The sequence below is a fragment of the Columba livia genome, chromosome 1, assembly GCF_036013475.1.
Source record: "Columba livia isolate bColLiv1 breed racing homer chromosome 1, bColLiv1.pat.W.v2, whole genome shotgun sequence".
NCBI lineage: Eukaryota > Metazoa > Chordata > Aves > Columbiformes > Columbidae > Columba > Columba livia.
In genome coordinates, this window is record NC_088602.1 from 105,929,001 (window position 1) to 105,953,401 (window position 24,401).

Here is a 24,401-nt window from a genome sequence, read left to right on the forward strand (position 1 = left end):
GAGAAGGACCCCCATCGCCCTCACGTCGGGTGATGCAACCGGGCCTGCCGCAGCGGCTGCTCCGCGTGCGCCGGCGCCGCCAGAGAGGCGTGCGCATGCGCGGGGCGGGGCGGGGCGGCGGGAGCGCGCCTCGCGCGTGCGCTTGCCGCCGAGTAACGGTCGTGGCTGAGCGCGGTGAGGGGCGGCGGAGGGGAGACGTTGGGGCGGGAGCGGCGGGCTGGTCAAAACGTAGCGCTAGGGAGGACGTGTGGTGTTACACGCAGCTTTCGGTAACTGCTGCTGGAACGAGCGTCCGGGGAATCCGCGCTTCTAATTGTTACTGTGGAAAAGGGATTGTCTTTTGTCTGTACGACAGGCCGGCTGGGCCCGCGGTTACTCTCTGCTAGTGGTGTGTGCTGTATATGTAAAATACTGCCATTGCTTTGGTAGAGCGATCTGGATGGGGACCTAGTCTGGCTAATAGATGCACCAGAAAAAGGAGTTTCAACCTGTGTTTATGCCTATGTAACGGCATGGTGATGTAGGTTTATTTGGGGCAGTGAGTGGGTGTGATGCACAAAGGAGGTTGGGGTAACATTGAAGCAAGATATGCTTTGTATGTACTGGAAATTAGCATATCTAATTTGATGTCTGATCATCTTACCTGCTTGAACAGTACAATGTCACTCTGCATATGTTAGTAATCTCTGCTGGCCATGAGCCTGATAAGATTTTGAATTTCAACCTTCCTCTTGTTACTGTCTTTTGTAGGTTGGATGTTTAGTGTTAGGGAGACCGTATGGAAATAAGACCCTGCCCCGTGATACAAACAGCTTCAATCTTCTGCATTGAGCAGCTAAAAACCCCACCAAATGTGTAGTGTTTTCAGTGTCCAGTATGACATAAATGCTTTAAAAAAATTGAACTAAAATCCTTGATCCGGTGATGGGAGACATCTTAGAAGTTCAACAGAGACTAAAGGTCAAATTCACAACTGTCCCCCATGTCTTCTCCTTCATAAAAACTTGTTAAATGCATAGAGGATATTGCTACTAATAGGATTGCTTCTATGATTGGAGTAACAAGTTTCACTGTAAGTAATCAACTATGTCAAATACATGCACATTCAATAACAGTGGCTTTGCCTGCTGAAAGATGTGATGGTTCTTAGATTTTTGCCTGGCTATCTGCTGGGGTCAAAGAAACAAGTTTGGAGGAGACAGCAGTTGAAATGTGATGATAGAAATCTGTGTGAAACTGGTATGTCTGGTTTAACAATACTTGTAACCTCCCACTTATGCAAATACTACTATTTCCATTCTTGCCTGATACAGAAGTTAGAACTGAGTTCTGCTGGATATACCTAGAACAAATACATTGCCAGCATTTTTGTTTTGAATAAATGAATATGAAAATGTCACAAGAAAACTTACAGTATGTGTAATGGCATTGCCAATGACAAAATATATTTTGTCTTGCAACCCAATAATTTTGCATATTGGTCTGGAAAATAAAATTTAATGTCCAGTCTTTCGTCAGGACACATGATATTTTCAATTCTATATAAAATATATCACTTCATGGAAAAATAATAGGTGCTTATGACTGACATACACAAAGTATAATGGGAACATGATGCAATACTTGGTTGTAGTTGCTTCGATGTCCAGGCATGTATAATCACTCTTTTATGAAAATGAACTGAAAATACTAGACTCTGTAGTTACTTAGCTGTTTAAATTATGCAATAATGCAGTGCAATGTAAAATTATGGAAACAGTTTTTGTCATGTTTGCAGCAGCCTTTAGAAAGGGTTTAATCTGTGCCAAGAACCCTGCCAGGCATCTGAAAAAAAGTGCACAAACTATTGCTCCTGTTTTAACAATGAGATCATACATTTTACATATTCTGAGATACTCTTGTTACTTTGATTGATCTCTTTGGGAATATGTGTAGTATGAAGAAAAACCAAAAAAGTCTAAAGACTGAAAATGTCTAATTAAAGTAGCTAAAAACATTTATTGGAGTTGTCAGTTACATTAGGCATATATGTATAAATTAAATAATGTTTTAAATTACTCAAATTCAGTGGTAAATAGTATATGAGTATAACCCAAAAATGTGTGTCCAGAATTTTATTTATTGCAATAGTCTTATTTAAGCCAGTGGGAGCTACTTAGAAACTGACTTCATGAAGATGCCTAAATCAGAGGGGTCAGTGCAAATCTCTGTGTAAACTTATATTAACTAAAGTAATGTTGATAACACTGGTCATTGTCAAGGATCCAAATTTAACAGTCTCGCATTTTTATTTAGGAGATGAGAATTGAGGTGTTATTAACATATTTTAATTTTTTGGTAGTGTGAGGGAGGAGATTGGGTTTTTTGGTTGGTTTTTGTTTTGGTCTCTTTTTTTTGTGCATTTAAACATTGAGAATATGTCAAAGCTGTTTGGCTTTTTTTTTTTTTTGGCTAGGTTTGAGGTCATCTTCTCTGGCAGTGTGTAGGAGAGACCTGAAGATCATCTTCCGCCTCAGCTTGCCACAAACTGCAAACAGCAAAATGACAGTCAGGTAAAACCAAAACAGCCCTGCTTAACTTTTTCCACCCTTACTGACCTATGAAGGTGAAAAGTCTGAAGAGGGCAGGATGCACGAAGTTTTGGTGGTATCACTTCTGTGTATGAAAAACTTACTTTCTACTCCAGTTTTTCTTTGCGGAAGCATGAAATATGAGGGGGTGCAGCAGAAGACATGTTCTGTAGGTAAGGGAGAGAATGTCTTTCCTTTGAGACTTCAGTGGCAGAACAGTCGCTGTCTTGGCACAGTGAGTACGTAAAGGTTGATTGTTTAACTGTAAGAGCACAAGTAACAGGTTTTTGAAGAGTGGCTGGGAAGGTGAAGCAAATTTCTTGCATGAGTTAAATGGATGAGGTGGAGTAGTATAAAGGTTACTGAGAGAGGTCAGGTCATGGGGATGAAGGAGTGAATGGCAGCAGGTTGATTGTAGTAAGTAGGCTGTGAGGGAGCAGTAGGAGGGCAAAGTGGGAGTAGCAGTGGGAAGTCTTTTGTGAAGCAGTGCATGCGATAGCTGGTTCATTGTGTGAAGCTGTGAAAGGTGGGAAAGACATTCAGTTTGGGGGTGGCAGCTATAGAGGAGGTACGCTCTTGTTTTATAGATCAAGAATGGGGGGGGTGGTAATGAGGGACTGAAAATAGACAACGAAGGGGATGGGAATGGCAATAAACAGGGAGAGGATGGCAGCACGTGGCCTGCTATTTAAAGCGGTGAGTGACATAGGGAGTGATGGGGAGATACGTAGCAGGCAGCGAATGGTTTGGGGGTGGCAGTGGCAAACTGAAGGCCCACGTAGTTCAGCTCGCCACTTACAATAAAGTTGCAGTTTGCCACGCAAAGGCAAGATAGATAAAGCAAGGAGGTGATGTTTGTGCTGAGGCAAAGCCCCATTCATCCCATGTTGGGCTGCCATTGCCGTGAGCTGTCTGCAGTTGGTTCCTCGAGGGCAGCCACACCGAGCACCCGTGGCAGGCAGCCCTGAACTCTCAGGTTCTGGTGAGCTGTTTCTCACACCAGCTGGCAAGGCCAACCCTGGCAGAAGGGAGCAGGGATCAGGCTGCTGCACCTGCAGCAAGCCAGGTGCCTGGAGGAGTTCAGCAAGCTCCTAACAGGTTGCCATGGCTGGGGTGGGTTGCAGCTCAGCACCCTGACAGGGCTGCTGCTCCCCAACAGAAGTGAGGGCTGCAGGAGTGCTGAGGAAAGGAAAGGGTCTGTGGTCTGCAGTGGAATCTGGCCTGGAGGCTGAGGGGTGGAGGAGAACAGCGCACCTTTGAGCCACCAAAAGTGGATGCTTGCGGTTGAGCATCCTCAGAGCCAGGCACAGATGATTCTTGTTGATGCTGCTTGCCCAAGCCATATAAGGCCTCCGCTAGGCTCCTGTACCGGGATTCTCGCCCAAGGGCGTGCCCGGTCCCACCGTGGCTGCTGGTGTGGGGCCGGCTTGGGTCTGGCTTACACTGTAAGGAGAGGGGAGGTTCTGGTGGGACAGGGCGGGCCGCCCCGAGGCGGGGGCGGTTTGCCGTCCCGGGGGCGCCCCTCCCGTCCACCTCCGGGCCCGCAGGTGGCGGCGGAAGTGACGGCCAGCGTGGGGTCCCTGTCGCGGGGGAAGATGGCGCCTGTGGCCGTGCTAGGCAGCGCAGAAGGTAAACAAGTGTGAGCGGCGGGGGGCGGGAGGGAACGGCAGGGACCCCGGGGGCGAGGCCAGGCAGGGCTGGGAGCGCCGGTGTTCGGGCGGCGCGGTGGGGGGCGGCTCCCCACCTCCTTCTGAGTACCGACCGCGGGGAGGAGGGAGCTCAGGATCCCCCTTCCTCCTCCTCCTCCGCCGCCTCCTCTTCCTCCCGGCTTTGCCTCAGCCATTGCCCCTCTCTTCAGCCCCCCGGCACCACCCTCCGCCGCCGCCATCGGCTTTATGTTACACGGAGGCCCCCTTCACCGCCGGTCCAGCGGGAGGAGCCGCGTTTTCAGCGCTGCCGCTGCCGAGAGGTAGGTGAAGCTGCCGCCGGGGTCCCCCGGGCCCTCCCGCCGTCTCTGCCTGCCCCACTGAGGGCGGACCGAGCCGCGTCTTGGCCCTCAGGGTCACTACTTCCCTGGCTCCGTCGGCCGAGGCAGGCGGGGGGCGGCGAGCCGGGTGCCCGTGGGCGCTGGGAATGTGGGCGGCGGCGGTAGGCAAGCCGGAGCGCGGCGGCGGCACGGCCGTACCGGGCGGGCGGGAGCCGTGAAAGCTTCGCGCGCCCGCGGGGCGGAAGGTCGCAGGGCGGTCTCAGGGGCGGCCGCGGCCCCGGCCCCGGCCCCGACGGGTACTGCGGCGGCGCGTCTCTAACGTGGAGCCCACCTGCCCCATTCGTCGGGGAGCACGACCCCGAAGGTTTCGCTCACAGCGGTGTTGTGCTAAAAATGTCAAACGGACAGGCTGAAGTAGGTCATCTGGGTTCCTACCCGGAAAATTGCTATTTCAAGATCAGCGATACTGGGAGAGAAAAAAGTATCTGTGAGCAGAACGAGTAGATCTACCACTCAGGATTGGTACTGAAGCTTTGACCTGTTTGGTAAATACTTAAATTTTGCTTAAAAAATTGAAGTGTTGTGGGTTAATTAGTTTTGTTTTGTTTTTTTAATATTCTCCTTTGGAAGGAGAATAGGGGAACCATAAAGCTTTTACTGGAGAAAAGGGCAGAACTACTGAAGTCAGGCTCCCTGTTAACTTCGTTGTTGTGTATACTTGTTCCTAAAATAAGAACCCAGCTCTTTCACCACCATTGCCCCAGTTCACACTCGGATGCCTTTAGCATACCACCATGCGCCAACATACTTTCAGTCTTTTTCCTTCCAACACCTAGCCAATGTGTTTTAATTTCTACCACATGTCCTATAAACTTTTCCACTGTCATTCATCTCCTTTCACTTTCCTTAATTATACTCTGTGGCTGGTTTGGATCTACACATGTGTTGATTTGCCTTTCAGCAAGGAAAGCAGAACAGATAACTGTTGAGCTCACACTGGAGACACCAGATCTTTTTCATGTATCTAGCTGTTAACTTGGGGGAAAATTGTAGAAATTAATTATGTTTGAGATTTCTGTCTTTCTGACAAGTGAGGCTGACATTTGGCAATGAGGTCAAAAGCTCTGTGTCTTGAACAAAAGGCACGATCTCATCAATATCATTTTATCAGAAGATGCTAAAATACTAACTAAGTTAGCAAAAAATACACCGACAATAACAAAAAACGGTTGTAAGGGGTAGTTCAACTGTCTTGATTTAGATTAAAATTATTTTTACTGTTGGAGTTTAAATACTACTTGTAGCTTATTAACTTTATATTATGCTAAAAATTTGTGATGAGAGTCCAAGCACTTTGCTATAAAAAAGTAGAGTTAGATTTTTTGCTGCTAAGAAATACTTAACATGCTACTTTTCTGTATAAAATACACCATGATTTTCTTGAAAACTATATTCACAGTGAGAAAATAACTCTTACATTTGGAAAAATTAGTAATTATATTAGCCACAAATATATACATATATGAGGAATGTTGGCACATGGGATAAAGCAGTCCTGTTCACTTTGAAAGCAGTGGCAAATCTGTAGTTTTCAGCGCTACTGTCATTTAACTGTTAGATATTAGTGATACAAGTTTTTCTAGTTAAAGACAATTCTTATTCTTATGGATATATTAAGAACATTTTATACTAAACATCTGTTGTGGTACCAGTAAATGTAGTTGGAAGAGCATTAAGCTGAGCTGAGCTTGCTCTGCATTTGGGAGCAGGTTTTTCTGTACAGGTGTAATGATGCAATGATCTTTTAGCCAAATGGTTTAATCTATCTTAATGTCTGTGAAGTATAGTTACATCATCCACATAATGGACTAATATGATGAGAAATGAATGTATATTTCATTTATGTTAATTCATGAGGCAGAAGCTGAGTTCAGATACAGTCACGTAAAGTTGAACTGGTCAGGTAACTACAGCTGATCCATATGTCTGGCACTCTTAAATGCTTGTCAAGCTTGTACTTTCATCAGAAATGTTTTGATAAGCGTCTTAAAGCTTGATTTAAGGGCTGAGCTGGGGAGCATATTTTATTCTCTAGTGGCTAGTGTTATAGGAAGTTTCTGACATATAATTGATTAGTGTTAATCTGAATTTGGCATATGTGAAAACTGTACTTTTCAACAGTATTTTAAAACAAAACGCTTCTGATCTTTTTTTGTGTGTGCTTTTGTAACATTTTTGGATCCTTCTGTGCAGAAAGACTGAATTGGGTTATACTCTTAAGTTTTTAGGAACAGAGTAATAGGAGCTGAGAAAACTACCCATTGTGAGTACACGCGTATGAGAGCACTAACACATCTGCTTGAGTTAGAGATTTCTCAAAAAGAAAATGGAACAAAACACTCTCTCCTAGTACTGTACTCTGTGGAGATAGCTACAGACTACTCTGCAGGGTTCTAGCATACTTACAGAATGACGTATAACCATACTGAGTTGAGAGACAATCCATACTGAGTTTTAGTATGTTTTGTTATAACTAGTTCTGATAATGCTTCTAGCATAATCATAACAACCTTAGAGACAGCTGATGTGTTATAAATATTGCCCATTGTTATGAACTAATGCAGATCGCTCAGAGATAGCAACATGGGTAGAGATTGTAAGAGGAGCTGTCATGATCAGATGCGTGCCCCTAAGAAATTCTTCCTGCATCATGGACAGTTTTCAGAAGTACCCAAGTTTTAATTTCTAGAGTTCTGGCAGTCTGGTTTCTCTGACTGACCGCTATTGGTAAGCTCAAGTAATCTAATGTTTTCAGAATTCTCAGCATGGATTGGGTGAAGTCTTCAGCATGAACCTACTGTTGTGTTTTAAAATTAATATGCTGTTTGGGAAACAATTTATTATAAAGGATTTTAGATAAAACACATAGAAACCTGATGTGTTTCTTTGTTTCCTACATTTGCAATTGTTGCAGCAATGGAGGGTTTTGATATCCACTGATTATTGATCTGTCTCACTTTTACGTCATTCCTTCTGTTGCTGTTAGTGGGGGATTATAATAAAAAATGGTGGTTCAGACAAGGTTTAATGGTTTAGTGTCAACCCATGTAAACGAAGGTTTAATTTGGGGGATAAATTATACTGTATAAACATATATTTATACACTCATTGCATTCTCACTTACTGCAGTACACTGCATTCAAAGGCCCAGTTTTTAATTATGAGTACGTGCAGTTGTGAATGTTTTGCTTGTATGTGCAAATGCCTCTGTGTACTGTGTTTTCATACATGTGTATAACATTTGACTATGGAGAAACATTTGTGTAGAAAAGTGTGTGTTTTAACAAAATTAGAGTCAAAGAATTCTGCTCAAAGCAGTCTTTGCTATGTACCTCACTAAGTGAAGCGTATGTAATGGCTTTAACACTTGCGTTTAAATGCATACATTTGATGCATGGAAAGAATGGGATATATGGAACAGATTATTGGGTTTTAAGAATGTTTTAGTACTTTGTGTAACCAAAGTGTGGCTCTGTAACTTGTAGATATAGTGCTTCATTATGTGAAAATTTGTTGCTCAGCTGTGTTCACATAGGTGCTTTTTCAGAATTTCTATGAGGTAGATAGAGTGAACAAGTACTTAATAATCTGCAAACACAGGGACTTGCTAGTTCTGTCTCAGCATGTCGAGTGATGAGTTAGTAAGGAACAGCAGTAGAGGAAAGCAGAAATCTGCCTTTCAGCTGGTGTGCTTAGTTGGTATTGGCAATACTTTCCTAGAACAATGTGTTTCTATCCCTATAAAGTGAATATAAGTTTACATATTACATACAGGAACTTTTTCAGGAAGTACTGCTTTTGGATAGATTTTTAAATCAAGCAGGGCACGAGCCAGAAATGGCTATTCCATAACTTCATTCTCAGTAACCTCTGCATTTAGACTCCATTTCTTCTGCTTGTGACTAAGAGCCTCAGACACCCTGAGGAAAAAAGGTTGTTCTTGTTTAGCAAGAAAAAGCAGTCTGGAACAGCGTTTTCAGACTCTTATTACAGCTGCAAAATAAAGATGAGAAATCAGTGTTCCAAGTAAGTGCTTTTACAGTCACAGCAGAGTAGAATCAGTAATACATAATGGACTAAAAGAGGAAGAAATGTCAGGAACAACTAATAAGGTTAAATGTATTTCTCTTTTGGCTTTTCAGCAGAGAATTTTACTTCCTGTACTGCAGAATGTCAACTTAAGTTTTTGGTGTTTGGGGGTTTTTTGCTTGTTTGTTTTATTTTTGTGTTTGTTTGTTTGTTTGTTTTTTACTTTTTTTTTTTTATTTAATTCCTTTATTGTGTATATGTTGGATATTTTTTTTTTTGTTCCAGTTTTCTTACAGACCACCGTAGGCTAGGTGCCTTCCTTAGGATTAAGTGTGCTATTGTGATTGCATGGCGAAGGAAATCTAACTCTGGATTTTGCATTTTTATTGAAAACATGAAAAAAAAAAAGTTATTGTCCTCTGGGAAATAAGCTGCAGCATTTGAATAGTGCTTAGAATTACACCTAAAATTGCAAGTCTGTGTGTGGGAGGAATGGCATAGCTATGCTTTAGAAAAATGACTTCATTTGAAAGTAATTTGTATTGCTTTTTTAATATTTGAACTACCACATTGCTGTTTGCTTTTGGCTGAGGATATTAGCTGTAGAAATGAAGATTTTCACCAGTTTATCATAATATGCATGTATCTATCTAGTTTCTCAGTCTCTGTGCTGTTTTAACCCCCTCGTGTGTTTGCACTGTCCAATACATTTTTGTGTTGTAAAGGAAGATAACAGGGTGTTTCAAAAAGATTGAGCCAATTTCAAAGCAGTATATTTCATGATGGCAACATGTTACAATTACATGAAAATTTGCAGTTTAATGAGTTATCAAGTTTTAGTAACCTTTTAATAAATGCTGTATGTTCCCTACACCTGCTGTACAGAAAATTGAGACAACAGTGGTTGCAGAGACACAGTGTGTTTCAAAAAGATGGACCCAGTTTGAAATCACTACATCTCTGCAACCAGGATCTGCCCATGAATGAAACTCTTAGCACTTGAAAGGGCAGGGCATAGAGTTTCAAGCGATTACTGCTAGATGCCAATTTTTGTGTAATTGTAACATGTTGCCATTTTGAAATACACTGCTTTGAAATTGGCTCCATCTTTTTGAAATACACTATATATCTGCTGATAGTGTATATGGCTTCATGCCAGACAAAGGTATTTGCAGAAAGACAAGTAGTCTTGCTTTTCACTCAGAATTCTGAAGATTCCTGGATGGTGGTATGGAGAAGTCTTACTGGTTTTGTCTCTACTTCAGTAATCCATTAAATGCTGTCTGGTATTTAGGAGGAACAATATTTTGAAATTGAGAACTGTATATTTACTTAATATAAGCAGGTATGTGAAAAGAAGGATTAGGTTTCTTAAACTCCCACATTTTTAAAACATTTTGAAATAATAATTTCATATTGTTGATGACTTTGTTACCATTGTAGATTTTTAATACATTTTTTACAGAGGAGTGAGTGTTAGGGATATGTGAAAATTAGACCCCTAGAAGATGTTCCCTAAATGCATTTTTCAATGTATTTCAGTGATTCCTAACACTTTATTTTTTGGTAGATTTAAATTTTGAAGGGCAGTAGCTTGTGTCTTGTTGCTATTTAATCAGAATTAAGAGGATGGTTGCAAAAAATGTGTTCAGTGTGGCCTCTATGTAAAAGCAATGTGATCACAGAATCACAGACTAGCTGAGGTTGGACACGACCTCTGGAGGTCATCTAGTTCAACCCCCTTGCTCAGCAGGGTTATCTAGAGCTGGTTGCCCAGAACTCTCTCTGATACTAGTTTTTGGTTTTTGTGTAAATCCTCTGGAATTGGTGCATTTACCTTCTACTATGTGTCTCAGTTATCTTCACTTACCAACTTTTCCTTTTTGCTTCTTTGAGGGTGGTGAAAAAGGCCTTTTAAAACTGTGCTAGGTAAAAGTTAATTTGTTTCCTCTTATTTGCAGAGTATCTGTAATGTAATTATCTTAAGTTATGGGAAAGGCCCTAGTATGTGTTTGGAGCTTACTGGTATGGTTCTCCTATTGTTGTTCACATACACAGTAGTGTATGTACTGTTTTGAATTAAGAAATCCCTTTGTGACATTGCTGCTTGCATGAGGCTGTGTGATGGGAGATTCAATTATTTTCAGATTAATAAATGTTGCTTCAGTCACCTGGGGAATGATGCTTCATTTCTGTCTCCTTTTTTGGAATATTTTGTTGTGTTATTCTGTTCATTCCTCGCATTTGCAAATTCCAGCTGTCCTGTCCCAGCTTTTCCATTGATTTTGAAGCTGAGGCATACATCTTGGTTGGTCTACTGAAGAAATGTAACTTAGCAGTTGGCCTGTCAGATGCCAACTGTAACCTTGTAACCTTTGAACCTCTTGGCCAATTTCAAACAAAATTGGAGATAATTGTTTCAAGTTGCTCCATAGTTTATGAAAACAGGTGGCCCATTTAAAGGAAAGTGACTGTTAAATCTCTTAAACAGGATTAAAGTATGAGCTGAACTATTAAACATCAGAAAACTGGGCCTGGGAGGAGTTACAAGTACTCTAGTCAGTTTGTTCTTTCTTTTTGATTGGTAAGATTTAGTAAAGTAATTTTTTCTTTGTCTGCTTTTCTGTAAGAATTACCAACAACTAAGACAAAGATTTAATGGTAATTTTTCTTTCTGGTAGGCTTGTGCTGTGCTAAGGAATAAGGGCCTCACAATATGGAGCTCCAGAGCAGTTTGCATTTTCTCTCTGTCTTCAGTGACATTGAGGGGAGTGTGCTATCATGGATAAGGGCAAGAAAGCAATTGGATTGTCAGCTTCGTTCTTTTGCTGCTGCTCTTACTTTCAGGAATTTGAATTTTGTTGTGAGACCTTAATTTTCATGAACACTCCCAGAATTAACTCTACTGTGCACAGAACCTGTCAGCAGGCTTCAACAGCGTGGGAGCGCTGCTGATTCTGTGAGGTGTGGCTACAAACACCCACTCACCTTTTAGTTTTGCATAGATAAAGTGTATTTTCAGTTTTGTTTCCCAGGATGTGTGCTGATGAACTAAGGAGAGGAGATGATTATCTGTTGATGGAGTCTAGTAAAATACATTTCAATTAAAATGGCAGCAGTTAGGAGGTGGTGCTTGAGGAATTGGGAGCAACATGATAACTGCTTTCTGGCGTTGTGAAACTTGGGCCGATCTGGAGTCAGTTCTGGGTCCATTACACTGTTGTGAAGTTCTATAACCTTGACAATTAGCATTTTCTTAAATCTGTCGGTCCTGGTGTTACTTAGCTTTTCATGTAGGTTATCAGTACCAAAACATTATTAACTGTAGTTTTTATAGGAAATTCGGACTTAAATTTACAACTTGAGTATTGCAGTATAATTTAAGATGGAAAAAAGTGAAACAAAAGTGGTTGAAGTAATACTAGTAGCTGATCAATGCCAAAAGGGGAAGATGTTAGTCTTCGTCCCTGCTCCTTCTCGTTTGTGATGTCCTGCCCTCTGCATCAAGGTGGTTCATGTGCCATACCCCCTGCAGTGTCAAGTCAGAAGTCAGCTCACTGATAAGCAGAAAGCTCTTTGGTTTTGAGGTTTTGTGTGTGCTGGGGGGTGGTGGTGTCATGTGTCCTGTGCCTCTGCCTTGGCTTAGTTTTCTGGTAGGTTTATGAGTTGAATTAGCTTTCTAGGGCAGTCTCATGAGCCCCAGATACGGCTCAAAGTAGGCAGCAAGAGTTCAGACCTCAGAATGACAAGAGAGGGAGAGTGGAGCTCGCCATTGCCCTTTGACTAGCGATAAATGATTAAATTCACCCTACCTAAACCCAGGGAAGTTGAGCAAGATTATGAGAAATTCCTGGATTTTGAATCAGTTTTTATATAGATTTTTGTTGAATATTTATCTTTCTTAACTTCAACATGGTAGGATTCTGCTAGTCTTTAATTTCTTTTTGGTTTATTTACAATTTGAGTATAGTTTGTACAAAAGTAACACTATGCATCTGCATGTTCAAATGCTTAATAAGCAATTAAGCTTCACTAAACCTAGTATACAGAATATTATTTATTGTGACCTAATCTCGTGTTTCTATTTCCTTAGTATATTGCACTTTATAAATCTCATCATCTAATTAATTCCTATGGTAAGAAACAAAGGGGCGGGGGGAAGAGAGTGTGTTGTTACAGAAGTGAGACACATAAACTTTAGTATGTCTGAAAATGTTCGGTTTCTTAGAAATAACCTTGAGTAAATTGACATATATTTTTAAAGAGAATTTTTTTTTTTTAGGTTATACATTGTACAAATCTACTGGACCTTGTTTCTGAAGTTATGGAAATTTGGCTTCCTTTCTGAAACCTTTGATATTCAAGAGTGGGTGTCTCATTGCTCTCCTGAGATAAATTCTTTAGAGAGATTGAGGGTGGGATAGGAAGAAAACCATGACAACCTTTTTAGCATTGCATATTCTTTATCTGACCACTAAGTAGCTTGGAGTGAGGAATCACTTTGGCAATACTGCGTAGTTACTCTTGTTCGTTACTTTTTCATTAAAATGAGTGTATTTGTGGGGGAGAAATATTTAAAGTTGTTGAAGTTGTTCTTTAATGTTTTAAGTTGTTTCTTAAGTTGATTTTTCAGCTGAAGAGAAACCAAGAAAGAATGGTGAAGACTTTAAGGTCTTTATAAATGTTGTCTCAGTTAGGATTTATCTGGTCAGAAAGGGCTTGTGATATGTTATTAGAAATAAGATTTTTTATTTATTTATTTATTTTTTTCTTCCCCCCCAGGTGATTCATGGCAGGGGACGTGGAAGGGTTTAGCTCCTCCATCCATGACACCAGTGTCTCTGCTGGATTCAGAGCACTGTATGAGGAGGGATTGCTTCTTGATGTCACACTTGTCATTGAAGACCACCAATTTCAGGCCCATAAAGCACTGCTTGCCACCCAGAGTGATTACTTCAGGATTATGTTCACAGCTGATATGCGAGAACGAGATCAGGACAAAATCCATTTGAAAGGTCTGACAGCTACAGGCTTCAGTCATGTCCTCCAGTTCATGTACTATGGAACTATTGAACTGAGTATGAACACTGTTCATGAAATCCTTCAGGCTGCAATGTATGTCCAGCTTATAGAGGTGGTGAAATTTTGCTGCTCTTTTCTCTTAGCTAAAATCTGCTTAGAAAACTGTGCAGAAATTATGAGACTTCTGGATGATTTTGGTGTAAACATCGAAGGAGTCAGGGAAAAATTGGACTCCTTTCTGCTAGAGAATTTTGTGCCACTCATGTCCAGACCTGACTTCCTTTCATATCTGAGCTTTGAGAAGCTCATGTCTTACTTGGATAATGATCATCTGAGCAGGTTTCCAGAGATAGAGCTGTATGAAGCTGTTCAGGCCTGGCTGCGCCATGATAGAAGACGCTGGAGGCATACGGACACCATCATTCAGAACATCAGGTTTTGCTTGATGACACCATCCAATGTTTTTGAGAAGGTTGGTGCATTTGAAAAGCAATAGACAGGATTCATCATTTAGCTAGGGCAGCATGCCATTAAATAGGTAAGATTCCCAAACCTGTCAGGAGGAACAAAAAGATAGCTTTTATTTTTCTAATAAACCCATAGAAGACAAACATCTAAAAGTATTGTCATCTGATTATTAGACAATAGCATGTACAGTGACTGGAGAACAGGTAGGTTTATAAAACATATTTTAAGTGACTTCATTTGGAAAGGACATTTTAAAATAAGGTCACTTGTTTTATTTCAGTCATTTTTACTGTTTTCCAGAAGTTGCTTCTTGCTCTTCAGAGGTTTTACAGCTGCATACAGTATGTAGGGCATATGTCATTAGAATTGTTATCAATATAATAAAAACGTAGTTGCTGTAGATTTTATATGTTTTAAGTACAGATGTTTTTATTTACAAATGAAAATTAGCATCCGCTGTTAAATCTGCAGGGTGTTTTTGTTGTTTCTTCAGTGCTTGTGCTGTTACACAGCAGCTGAAAGTAAGCCTTGATCCTGCAAAGTTGCATATGTTTGGTTCTACATAAGGCACGTAGTACAATCAAAAGTTATTGACAGTATGAAATGTGATGATTTACTTTAAATATCAGAGGAATCTTTGTAATAGGTGATCTAAAATTCAACTGATCATTGTATGTATTTAGGTTAAAAGAGAACTTGCTTTTTTCTACTGTTCTGGTGAAGAACAGACAAAAAAAAGTTTTCTAATTCCTGATAATCTCTGAGTATTTGTCAACAGTAGAGGATCACAGAACTTTGTAAGCAGCTGTCTTGCAGGCTGGTAATGGTAAGAGTATTAGGGTTAGGAATTACTTAAAGCTGTGCTGTTTTGTTTTAACAAGGCTCATTTTGTGTGATAAGATACAACTTTAACTTGTGTGTTTTTCACCTCTCAGTGAATTAATAGGATTTAAAACTGTGTTTTCGTCAGGCTTTTAAAAATTATTTTCCCATATATTTTTACTTCAGTATCTAGTGAATATTAAGATAAGGTTGTATTGTTCTTGGTGATTTTAAGAGCTACTTGATCATTTAAACAGTAATACTTACACTTATTTGTGTTTCAAATTATAAAAGCTATTAATTACCTCATAGACTAGTGAGTTTTTGTATTTTGGATTTTTTGGTGTGTGAATTAAGTGAAGGACATAATAATACATAAAATATATTTATGATCCTCTGTTAGCCTGTAGGCGTAAACAAAATAAATCCCTAAACATGTTTTAGAAGGGTAATGTGATATTTATTGGGTTAAAGTATTTCCAACGAGTAAGAGCTGAACTCTGCAAGATACTGTGTAGAGTCTTGTTAATAATGTTTTTACCTTATCATATCATTTAAACCCTTCAGTTGGAAAACTGATAGGATTCAGAGAGTATTCTTGAGGTCAGTCTAATAGGGTAAGACTCACATGAAAGAGCTTGCTTCACGTCTTTGAGTTTTTGAGATAAGTTCATGCATCAAGCTGTCTTTGGTTAAATTTCTGTAACCGCAAATGAAAAGTATATGTTAGTCTTCAGCATTACATTTAGGTATAACTTCTGGGACTGGTTTTGCCATCAGTGGTATCAGTCCTGCATACAGTGCTGCTCATATTTTCTCTTGACAGCTACTAAATAGCCAGACAGGTCTTAAGGACAGAAGTAGCTTTTAGTGTCCCGGTTTAGGTACCCACATGTAAAAAAAGCTTTATCTGTGAGTGCACTTTCCAATAATTGTAATGGGAGCAGAGAGAAGCCGGTGCAGATTCTGGAGTGGGACAAGTCGGCAGAGAGAAGCCCAGCTAAATAAGTATGTCATTTGTTGCTGAAGCGAGGAATGTATTTGTGTGTTGCCCTGGCTAGGGAGCATTGAGTAATCCAGTGTGACAAAGGACAACACAGTTGGAGCTAACATCGCAATATAGATCACACTTTTTTTTTTTTAATAAAAGAGCGTGTGGAGGTAACCTGAGGAGAACTCTCCTCTGTGTGTAGAAGCAGGAAAATATTGGTAAAACTGCCCCTCTTTGGAGATCCACAAACAGAATTCACCCTTTGCCTGAAGCCAGCACATACTAAATGCCTGCGTGAATGTACCAAATACAATCTGAGGTTGACTCTTACAGTTCAGTGAACTCTGTATTTGCTATACACTGGCTGGCTTGTCATATGTATTCTTATGTAATCTTTCTAATACACATTTTTAAGATGCCTGTCACTGTAGTATATAAATAACTTATGTAACTTAACTTTGTAAGTCACAGTAAGGATGCCTTTGGCCTCTTAAGCCATTCTATTTCTTACATGTTTCTTTAAAGAGATTTACAGTCTGGGATTTTTTGTCTGTTTAAAAACAAATTGATGAGCGATTCCAGATTTATACCTTGAGGCTGATGTGCATTTGGAGTGAAGATGCAGGCTGTTTGCTTACTCTATACTGTTCTGCTTCTGAAGTATGAAGCCCCTAAAATAAATATAGATGTATGAGGGAAGATGGAAAGATAAATGAAGTAAGGATTTGCCAAATAGTTAGAAAACAAAGGCAGAATGTATGGGGAGAAGCACATGTTCCACTATCTGTGTTACACTTTCCTTTATATGAAACATATCCATGACTCTGTAAGTCTTGAGGAAGATTTGAGACAAAAGTTAGAGGGCATTTCTCCTAGATTGTTGATTTCGTCTCTGTATTATTGTAGACCGCCATGTCATGACTTGCCTTCATAAATGAAGCTTAAGCTCCATTTAGTTTCTGTGTACTGCTGAAGTTGAAGTGTTGTTTCAAAACCTCTGTCCTTAAAATAGAAAGGGTGTTTTTTGGTGTCCATTCTGTAGAATTTCTTATGACTAGCCCATGATGTATACTCTGATTTATAAATTCACAGCTTAAATCAGAAACTTATGAATTACTGGGTGCTTCTGCTTTAGAGGTAGAATAAATAGCATGTTATCTTTGAGTATGTGCCTAGAAAACAGAAAATTTTTAGAATATGTCAGTGTAATTTTATGTTGTTGTGACTTTGCCTTTGATAAATGTGTTGAATTACTTTTTTTTCTCGTTTACCTCCATGTTTAGTAATTTATATGTATTTACTCCTACAACTTGAAATGCTGAAGCTTAGAGTAAGAAGTGTCTAGTGGATGAGGCTAGTGGGCCCCTCTTAAATAGGTGCTACACTTGATATTTTTATGTTTAAAGGTTATTGCTGACTCGGATTGCTAACAGTGTTTATAATGTGCTGAACATCCGTTCTGGAGTATAGATTCTTGGCTCTGCTCTGATTTGAGAGACTTAAGTTAGATTCCAGCTTGGTTGTGATAATTTCTCTTGCTAGTTCCTAAAAAGGAACAGCAAAATACTCAATTTGAGGGGTTCATCCTTGCTGCAGAGAGGCTATGTCGTTTTGTCTTTATCTGGTTGTGTTGAAAAACAGTAACTGATTTGGAACACTTGCAGGGTAGCCCTTGAAAGCCCTCTACTGGTACTGACCAGTTTTTGTACTGGCCATGGAATGTAAGTAATGACCCATGCTAGAAAAAGGGAAAGTATGGCATCTTGTCCAGTGCTATGTATACCAATGTTTGGTTGCAAAATAATTTTGATTGCTGCTGTTTTAGAGATCTAAGTGTGACTTTTTCTATTGGACTGAATTTTGATTTGGATTAAGTGTGTTAACATTTTGATAATGTTTGTTGATAAACTTAGAGTTGTGCTTAGAATATGGCCAGAGATAAGGACCCTTGTTAGTAGGGTTGATGGATCTTTAGTTTTGATTCAAGTTAATGTCTAGTAATTTTTTTTTTTCAAGTAAAAGAAAGAATTTACTCTCTAGAAGTCTGACACAGACACCATCGTTATTCATTTGAAAGGTGTGTAGCATAGCTTCTGTATTCCTAGTAGTTGAGTTTGAGTTGCATCATGTACACATTCAGAATTGGCAGTTTTAGAGAACTTTAGTAAGCACAATTTTATAACCTTTGAAATAGTTCTCTGCTTGTATGACTAGAGATGATAGTCACATTATGAGCCCTCCAGATTTTTCAGTGTTTTTCAGCAGTTCTGCAGAAGGAACCAAGCTAATATCTACTGCATATAATAACATGTTAAGATGTAGTTTCCAGGTGCACAAATGATAGATGTTTTGTTTGGGCACTTCAAAAGTAGCCTTTCTTTGTGGTTTTGAAAGCTTTTTCCTAAAAGCCCAAGTAACAAAAATGCAAATAGAGCAATAGCTGATAATAGGTGTATGGGGGGAAAAAAACTACATACCAAAGTCAAACTTGTGTTACAGAACATTTACCTTGCATTTCATTACTCTTCCTGCAGCTTATTAATTTGCTTAATAGTTTTTAGGGGAGGGAAGATGATGAACATAACATGGGGTACATCTGATCTTCTGTAGGGATCACTTTTCAAATTAGAAACTAATGGTTTACATTTTTTGCTTTACTTTTTCATAGAATGTAGATGGAAAATTCTGAAACTTGCATAGCTGCTGCGACTAGAAAAGCATGCATTGCAATACAGCAGAAAAATAGGCTGTGATTAATAGCTGTATTCATTTGGAAAGCCAGCAGTTTTTACTGAGTGTTTGACTGATTCAAAATGAAGAAAATACATTCAAGCTCAAATTTACTATGGCTGGAGGGATGGTGGTGGTTTTGGTGAAGTCTTGGTGGTTTTGATATTGACTACCTAAAGGGTGAGTAGAGGAGTGGGTGTTTTTAATTATTTTGTTCATCTTTTTTTTAAATGGAATAACGCATTTGATTTTATGTTGTTCCTTGTCTGCATAGCTAAAAGTCCAGCTGTGAATCACTGGAACTGGTAGATGATGCAATGAGATATCGTTAGAGTTCTTTAGGGAGCTCTTACATTAGAGCTATGTCCCAGCAGAACCTCTCTAAGAAGGTTATGTCCAGAAAACTGAAGAGAAAGGATGTAGAAATCACATGAGCAGAGATTTAGCACTTGAGTTACATTCCTTTTTTACAATAAGACCGGGGTTGGTAAGGAAGTCCAACTTAAACTTTCTTTGAGACCCTTCATCAGGATAACAGAATAGTCTTTCTGCTATGAAGCATTTGTATTTTTTTATCAATTCAGAATTGGTGACATACTCTTAAGAACACACCTTTGGTTTTACTTTAGGTTTCATTATGGTTAGTGTACATTTCCATCTGTTTTGTGTGTTTTGTAGAAACTTGTGTGGGTTCTGTCTGGTTGAGTATGTTGGTAATTAGGTGCACATTCCTTCTAGAGCTGCTTTTTTCTGAATGTTTCAAAAATTCCTAATGATGATATTTTTTTCATGCTCATCTCTTCAAGATAGTGCTTGCAGATAGCTTCCCCACAAACTTCAGTCTGAAAGAGTTGTTTGTAACTAGTAGTTGTGTTTGCTTCTTGTTGTCTTTATGGTTTAAAGAATAAGATATGTGGTTAAGGATCAGGGCTTTGTTTTGATGTTAGTGTCTTGGTCAAGATAAGTAGTAGTAAACTACTAATAGATTGATTCTGTCTCTGGAATTTGAGATGCTCCTTGTTTCCTTTTGCATGCTCTCATGGGGTGAGATTTAGACTATGTGAAGGAGTAGAGTGAGGGTATGTTATGTGAGGCTTATTTTAATTCCAGTTTCTGGCTGGCATTTCAATTTCTAGATCTTAAGACAGAATTGTAAATGTTGTGGGGGAAAGAAAAAACATTTTCCATTTCTGCCAGGATTTGCTGGCATGCTTCACACTCTTAAGCATTTTGATCCTGTTGTCTTCCTTAATTATCCAAGAAAGTTTGAAATGCATATGGGTGGAACAGAAATTGTTTAATTCCAAAAGTGATGGCTCCAGATTGGGAATGTGTAAAATAGTTGTGCTGTTATGGAATTTGAAAGTTACTTTTAAGGATAAAGTCATCCATCCACGATTCTTTGTTATTTTAACTTCCTCTTTAATTTTTTTTTTTTTTGACCTTTAACGTTTTCTGAGTTTTTACCATTTTTCTTTCTGCCACTCCTTCCCCAGCATATTTTCTGGAATTTGTGTTTGATCTTTTCAGTCAGGCAAGGTATGGTTTATTCTAGCAAATGCCATATGAGCAGATTTCCGATGTTTGTATGATTTATTCTTTATTCTCAATAAGAAAATAGATCTGTTGCTCCCCAGGAGAGTTGGGCTTTACTGTGGGTAAACCTAGGTAAACCTAGGTAAACCTCTTTGCTTCATCATCACCCCGGTAAAAACAGTAGAAAGGAGTTAGATAATGCCACGAGAATAATATATGCAATCTGCATGTGACCATCCTCTTTTTCCAAGCAAAGATAAGTTGAATTTGTCAAGATAAACTGGGGAAAAGAAAAAGTTTAAATAAAAACATAAAATCACTGTAACTCTTGAGCTATGCAGTACTTTACAATGGTAGATTAGTATTCATGGTTTTTTTTAAATCTGGTGTGTAAAAACAATCTCAGTCTGTGTGAATCATGTCCAATTATAACAGTTCAAAAGATTTTAAAAAAATGTTTATCTGACAGCAGAATGTCTTAATTACTGTACAAGGAAGAGAAATTATTAACAGAAAGCTAACAAAATTTGATGAGTGTGTGTATATGGAATGAGCAACTACTTTATTCACAAGGTATAAAGAACATTCATTTCTGAGTTACTTTTCATACACATGCAAACTCCCACTGCCACCCTTTAGGTAAGTGGTGGTCCATACTTTTATCCCTTGGGATGGGGAACAGGAGGAGGTGGGGGAACAGATATTGAAAAATAGTTACCTTGTGGTCACTTTGAAATTTCAAAGTGGCCTGACATTTTTTCAAAGTATTGCCTGTCTTTTTGGAGCTGGTGGGAACTAAAAGCATTTGGAGTGTTTGAAAGCAATCCAGTTTTATCTGAAAGAAACTGGGATTTAGGATCAAGTGTGATAGCAGATTTGTGGATTTGGCAATCTCAAGCAGGTGTTTGTTTCAGAAGTGTAATTCAGAATGCTGTGTTAGACCAGAGGATAGAGAAGTGAAGCCTCTTTGAGAATCACACAGTGACCTGAGGGCTGCCTGGAGCCAGATTTATCAAGGTGTTCAAGATGATGATGTGTTTTGGTGTTGTCTCAGGAACTTAAATTGGCTTAATAATAGAAAGGGTCCTTGAAAGGTAAATTTTCACAATCTCCCCCCCCCCCCCAACACCTATAAAACTGAGCAGGGATAGCTCTTTTCAAATTGAGACAGCACTGAGAAGGGACACTCTGCTACTATGTGGTAATTCAAAGGTTGGAACTCTCACCTGGGAAGTGGATTTTCAAACCTGCCTCCACATTTCACCAAATAAATGTGCAACCAAATAGGATGAGATGTTGTGTTAATGGTGTTCATTGACATGTGGAGACTCATAGAGGGGAAACCATAAGGTAACCATCATAACAAGTGGTTACTGCAATCATGTGTTCTGAAGGAATGGTTTGGGTACCTTCCCTTCCCACCTCACCCCAATTAAATAGCCTGTCGAGCAGAGCCTAGCATTTGGGGATACCTGCTTGGGCTTGGTTCTGAGAATTTAGCGGAAATTGGACTAGACTAGGCCTTGGCAAACACAGAATGGGTGTGTAGAATATTTTTCAATACCAGGAAAATAGTGCATTTTTAATTTAGACACTTTATAGATTAAGCAGAAGATGAACAGAGGCTTTTCTGGGGGAGAAGGAATAATGATTTTTAGACTCGGAGACTGCAGTTGTGCCTAATTCCATCTTAAATTCTGCATATGAGTATTCTGCTGAAAATGTTAGTCACTGCTGTTAATCACTAAATTGCCTTCTGGATTTTGGATAACAGTACATTATTAAACCCTCTATGCACAAATGCAATTGCTGTCAAGATTGCCTGAATGAAACTAAGAAAAATAGTGTAATGACACATAGTCATTTAGGTTTTCTGTTTCTCTTGGTCAGAATTTTAATATCTTTTAAATGTATTCATAGGTAAAAACATCAGAGTTTTATCGATACTCCCGGCAGCTGCGACATGAGGTTGACCAAGCCATGAATTACTTTCATAGCGTTCACCAACAGCCTTTGATGGAAATGAAATCGAACAAAATTCGTTCTGCCAAACCCCAGACTGCAGTGTTTAGAGGAATGATAGGACACAGTATGGTAAACAGTAAAATTCTTCTCTTGCACAAACCAAGGATCTGGTGGGAACTAGAGGGTCCTCAAGTACCCTTACGACCAGACTGCCTTGCCATTGTGAATAACTTTGTGTTCCTATTAGGTGGGGAAGAACTGGGGCCAGATGGTGAGTTTCATGCTTCGTCCAAAGTGTTTAGATATGACCCAAGACAGAACACTTGGTTACGAATGGCAGACATGTCTGTTCCACGTTCTGAGTTTGCCGTTGGAGTTATTGGGAGGTATGTTTATGCAGTGGCTGGGAGAACCAGGGATGAAACATTTTACTCAACTGAACGGTATGATATTACTGAAGATAAATGGGAATTTGTGGATCCCTATCCAGTCAATAAATACGGACATGAAGGGACTGTGCTTGGTAACAAGTTGTATATCACTGGTGGAATTACGTCTTCTTCAACTTCTAAGCAAGTGTGTGTGTTTGATCCCAGTAAAGAAGGGGCAGTAGAGCAGCGCACAAGGAGAACTCAAGTGGTCACTAACTGTTGGGAGAACAAATGCAAAATGAATTATGCAAGATGTTTTCACAAAATGATTTCTTATAATGGTAAGCTTTATGTCTTTGGTGGTGTCTGTGTGATCCTGCGGGCCTCCTTTGAATCTCAAGGATGTCCTTCTACAGAGGTTTATGATCCAGATACAGATCAGTGGACTATATTGGCTTCTATGCCAATTGGTAGGAGTGGTCATGGTGTAGCTGTTTTGGACAAACAGATAATGGTTCTTGGAGGCCTTTGTTACAATGGTCATTACAGTGATTCAATTCTCACCTTTGATCCAGAGGAAAACAAATGGAAAGAAGATGAATATCCAAGAATGCCATGCAAGCTGGATGGCTTACAAGTCTGCAGCTTGCACTTCCCTGAGTATGTTTTGGAGCACGTTAGACGTTGCAGCTAAACCAGAATGAACAACTTAATAAAGTACAAAAGCTATACATAATTTGTCAAAAATACAAACCACCTGGATTCCTTCAGAGGCATTACCTTGTGTTGTAAGAACAACTGCTAAATGCTTAAGAGAAACAGGATATACAGAGAGAGTACTTACCAAGTTCATTAGAAAAGCTGATAGTTGGTCTGATATTGTAAAAGCTTTGTGTTTGTTTTTCTTTTTTAACAAACATGATTGTCAGTAGGGGAAAGAAAAATATATTTTTGAGTGTTGTTACTTTTTTTTTTTTAATGGCCATTATACCACTATGCTTCTGAAGTCAGTGGAGTTTAACAAAATATTTGTGTAAGGAAGGCTTTCTTTTCATTTTTCTTATTGAGGATCAAAATAAAGCTCATCATCTGTACTAGGTTACAAGGAGGTTTAGAAGAACAAAACAAAACCATTTCTGTATTTTATGTTGTCTTTTTGATACTTCTCCCATTAATTGCAAGGTATTATCAAATCTTCTAGGTGTTTTTGTTTTCCCTTATATATGTTAAAGAATAATCTTAACCCCTTTGCATGACCTTTTTCCTGGTTTTGTACAGTAGTACTGGTAAGTCTGCCAAAATTCAAATCACACATTTGCTACTACATTGAAAATGAAACATTTTTCCATTCAAAACACTATTTCTATGCTGCCTTCTATTGACTGCATTGCGTTTGCTGGTGAGTAAAGAATGTATACACACATGCGTACACTATGGAAACCATCTATAAATACATCTTTTTATGTGCAGTTACAATATTATATTTTAACTAGTGCACAGGTTCAGCTATATCTGTTGAATTTAAGGTATAGTACTGTCCTTTAATGAGCTAAATAATTTGAAGTTATTAAGTAACTGGAGGCCTCATTTGGTATTGAAGTATCTTTAGTATATACTGATTGATTCAGTAACTTTTTTATATCAATGCTACAAAATCAACTGTTGATAATTTGTTATTTTATAAATTATTTTTAAAAAGTAAACACATCTGAGTTTCCTTTATGTTTGAATGTGCTGCCCAGTCTTCTTTTTTATGAAAAGGAAAAATAAGCAAATGCTCAGTACTGCTTTGACCCACAGGTATTTTCAGAACTGGATAAACTACAGTTTATTCTCAGTACTTTGCTTGT

General features: G+C 39.3%; 1 protein-coding gene across 19 annotated transcripts; it reads left to right on the plus strand.

Annotated features, from left to right (window-relative positions):
• Window positions 1-12: 12 nt before the first annotated feature.
• KLHL15 (kelch like family member 15) lies at window positions 13-24,273 on the plus strand. 19 transcript variants are annotated; one of them, XM_065070964.1, is made up of 7 exons: window positions 132-269; window positions 2,456-2,552; window positions 4,118-4,199; window positions 4,429-4,539; window positions 12,929-13,012; window positions 13,429-14,140; window positions 22,136-24,273. In XM_065070964.1, the coding sequence occupies exons 6-7, from the start codon at window positions 13,436-13,438 to the stop codon at window positions 23,243-23,245; spliced, it is 1,815 nt and encodes a 604-aa protein (XP_064927036.1). In that variant the 5' UTR covers window positions 132-269; window positions 2,456-2,552; window positions 4,118-4,199; window positions 4,429-4,539; window positions 12,929-13,012; window positions 13,429-13,435; the 3' UTR covers window positions 23,246-24,273. The 19 variants fall into 19 exon arrangements, with proteins under 19 accessions (XP_064927088.1, XP_064927099.1, XP_064927060.1 ...); XM_065070876.1 differs by lacking the exon at window positions 12,929-13,012 and having other exon boundaries at window positions 47-174; XM_065070925.1 differs by lacking the exons at window positions 4,118-4,199; window positions 12,929-13,012 and adding an exon at window positions 751-1,072 and having other exon boundaries at window positions 67-174.
• Window positions 24,274-24,401: the final 128 nt, after the last annotated feature.

Coding starts and splice junctions, on each gene's coding strand:
- KLHL15 (XM_065070988.1), top strand. CDS start 13,436: ATGGCAGGGGACGTGGAAGGGTTTAGCTCCTCCATCCATGACACCAGT. Junction 14,141..22,135: donor CATCCAATGTTTTTGAGAAG/GTTGGTGCATTT, acceptor ATGTATTCATAG/GTAAAAACATCAGAGTTTTA.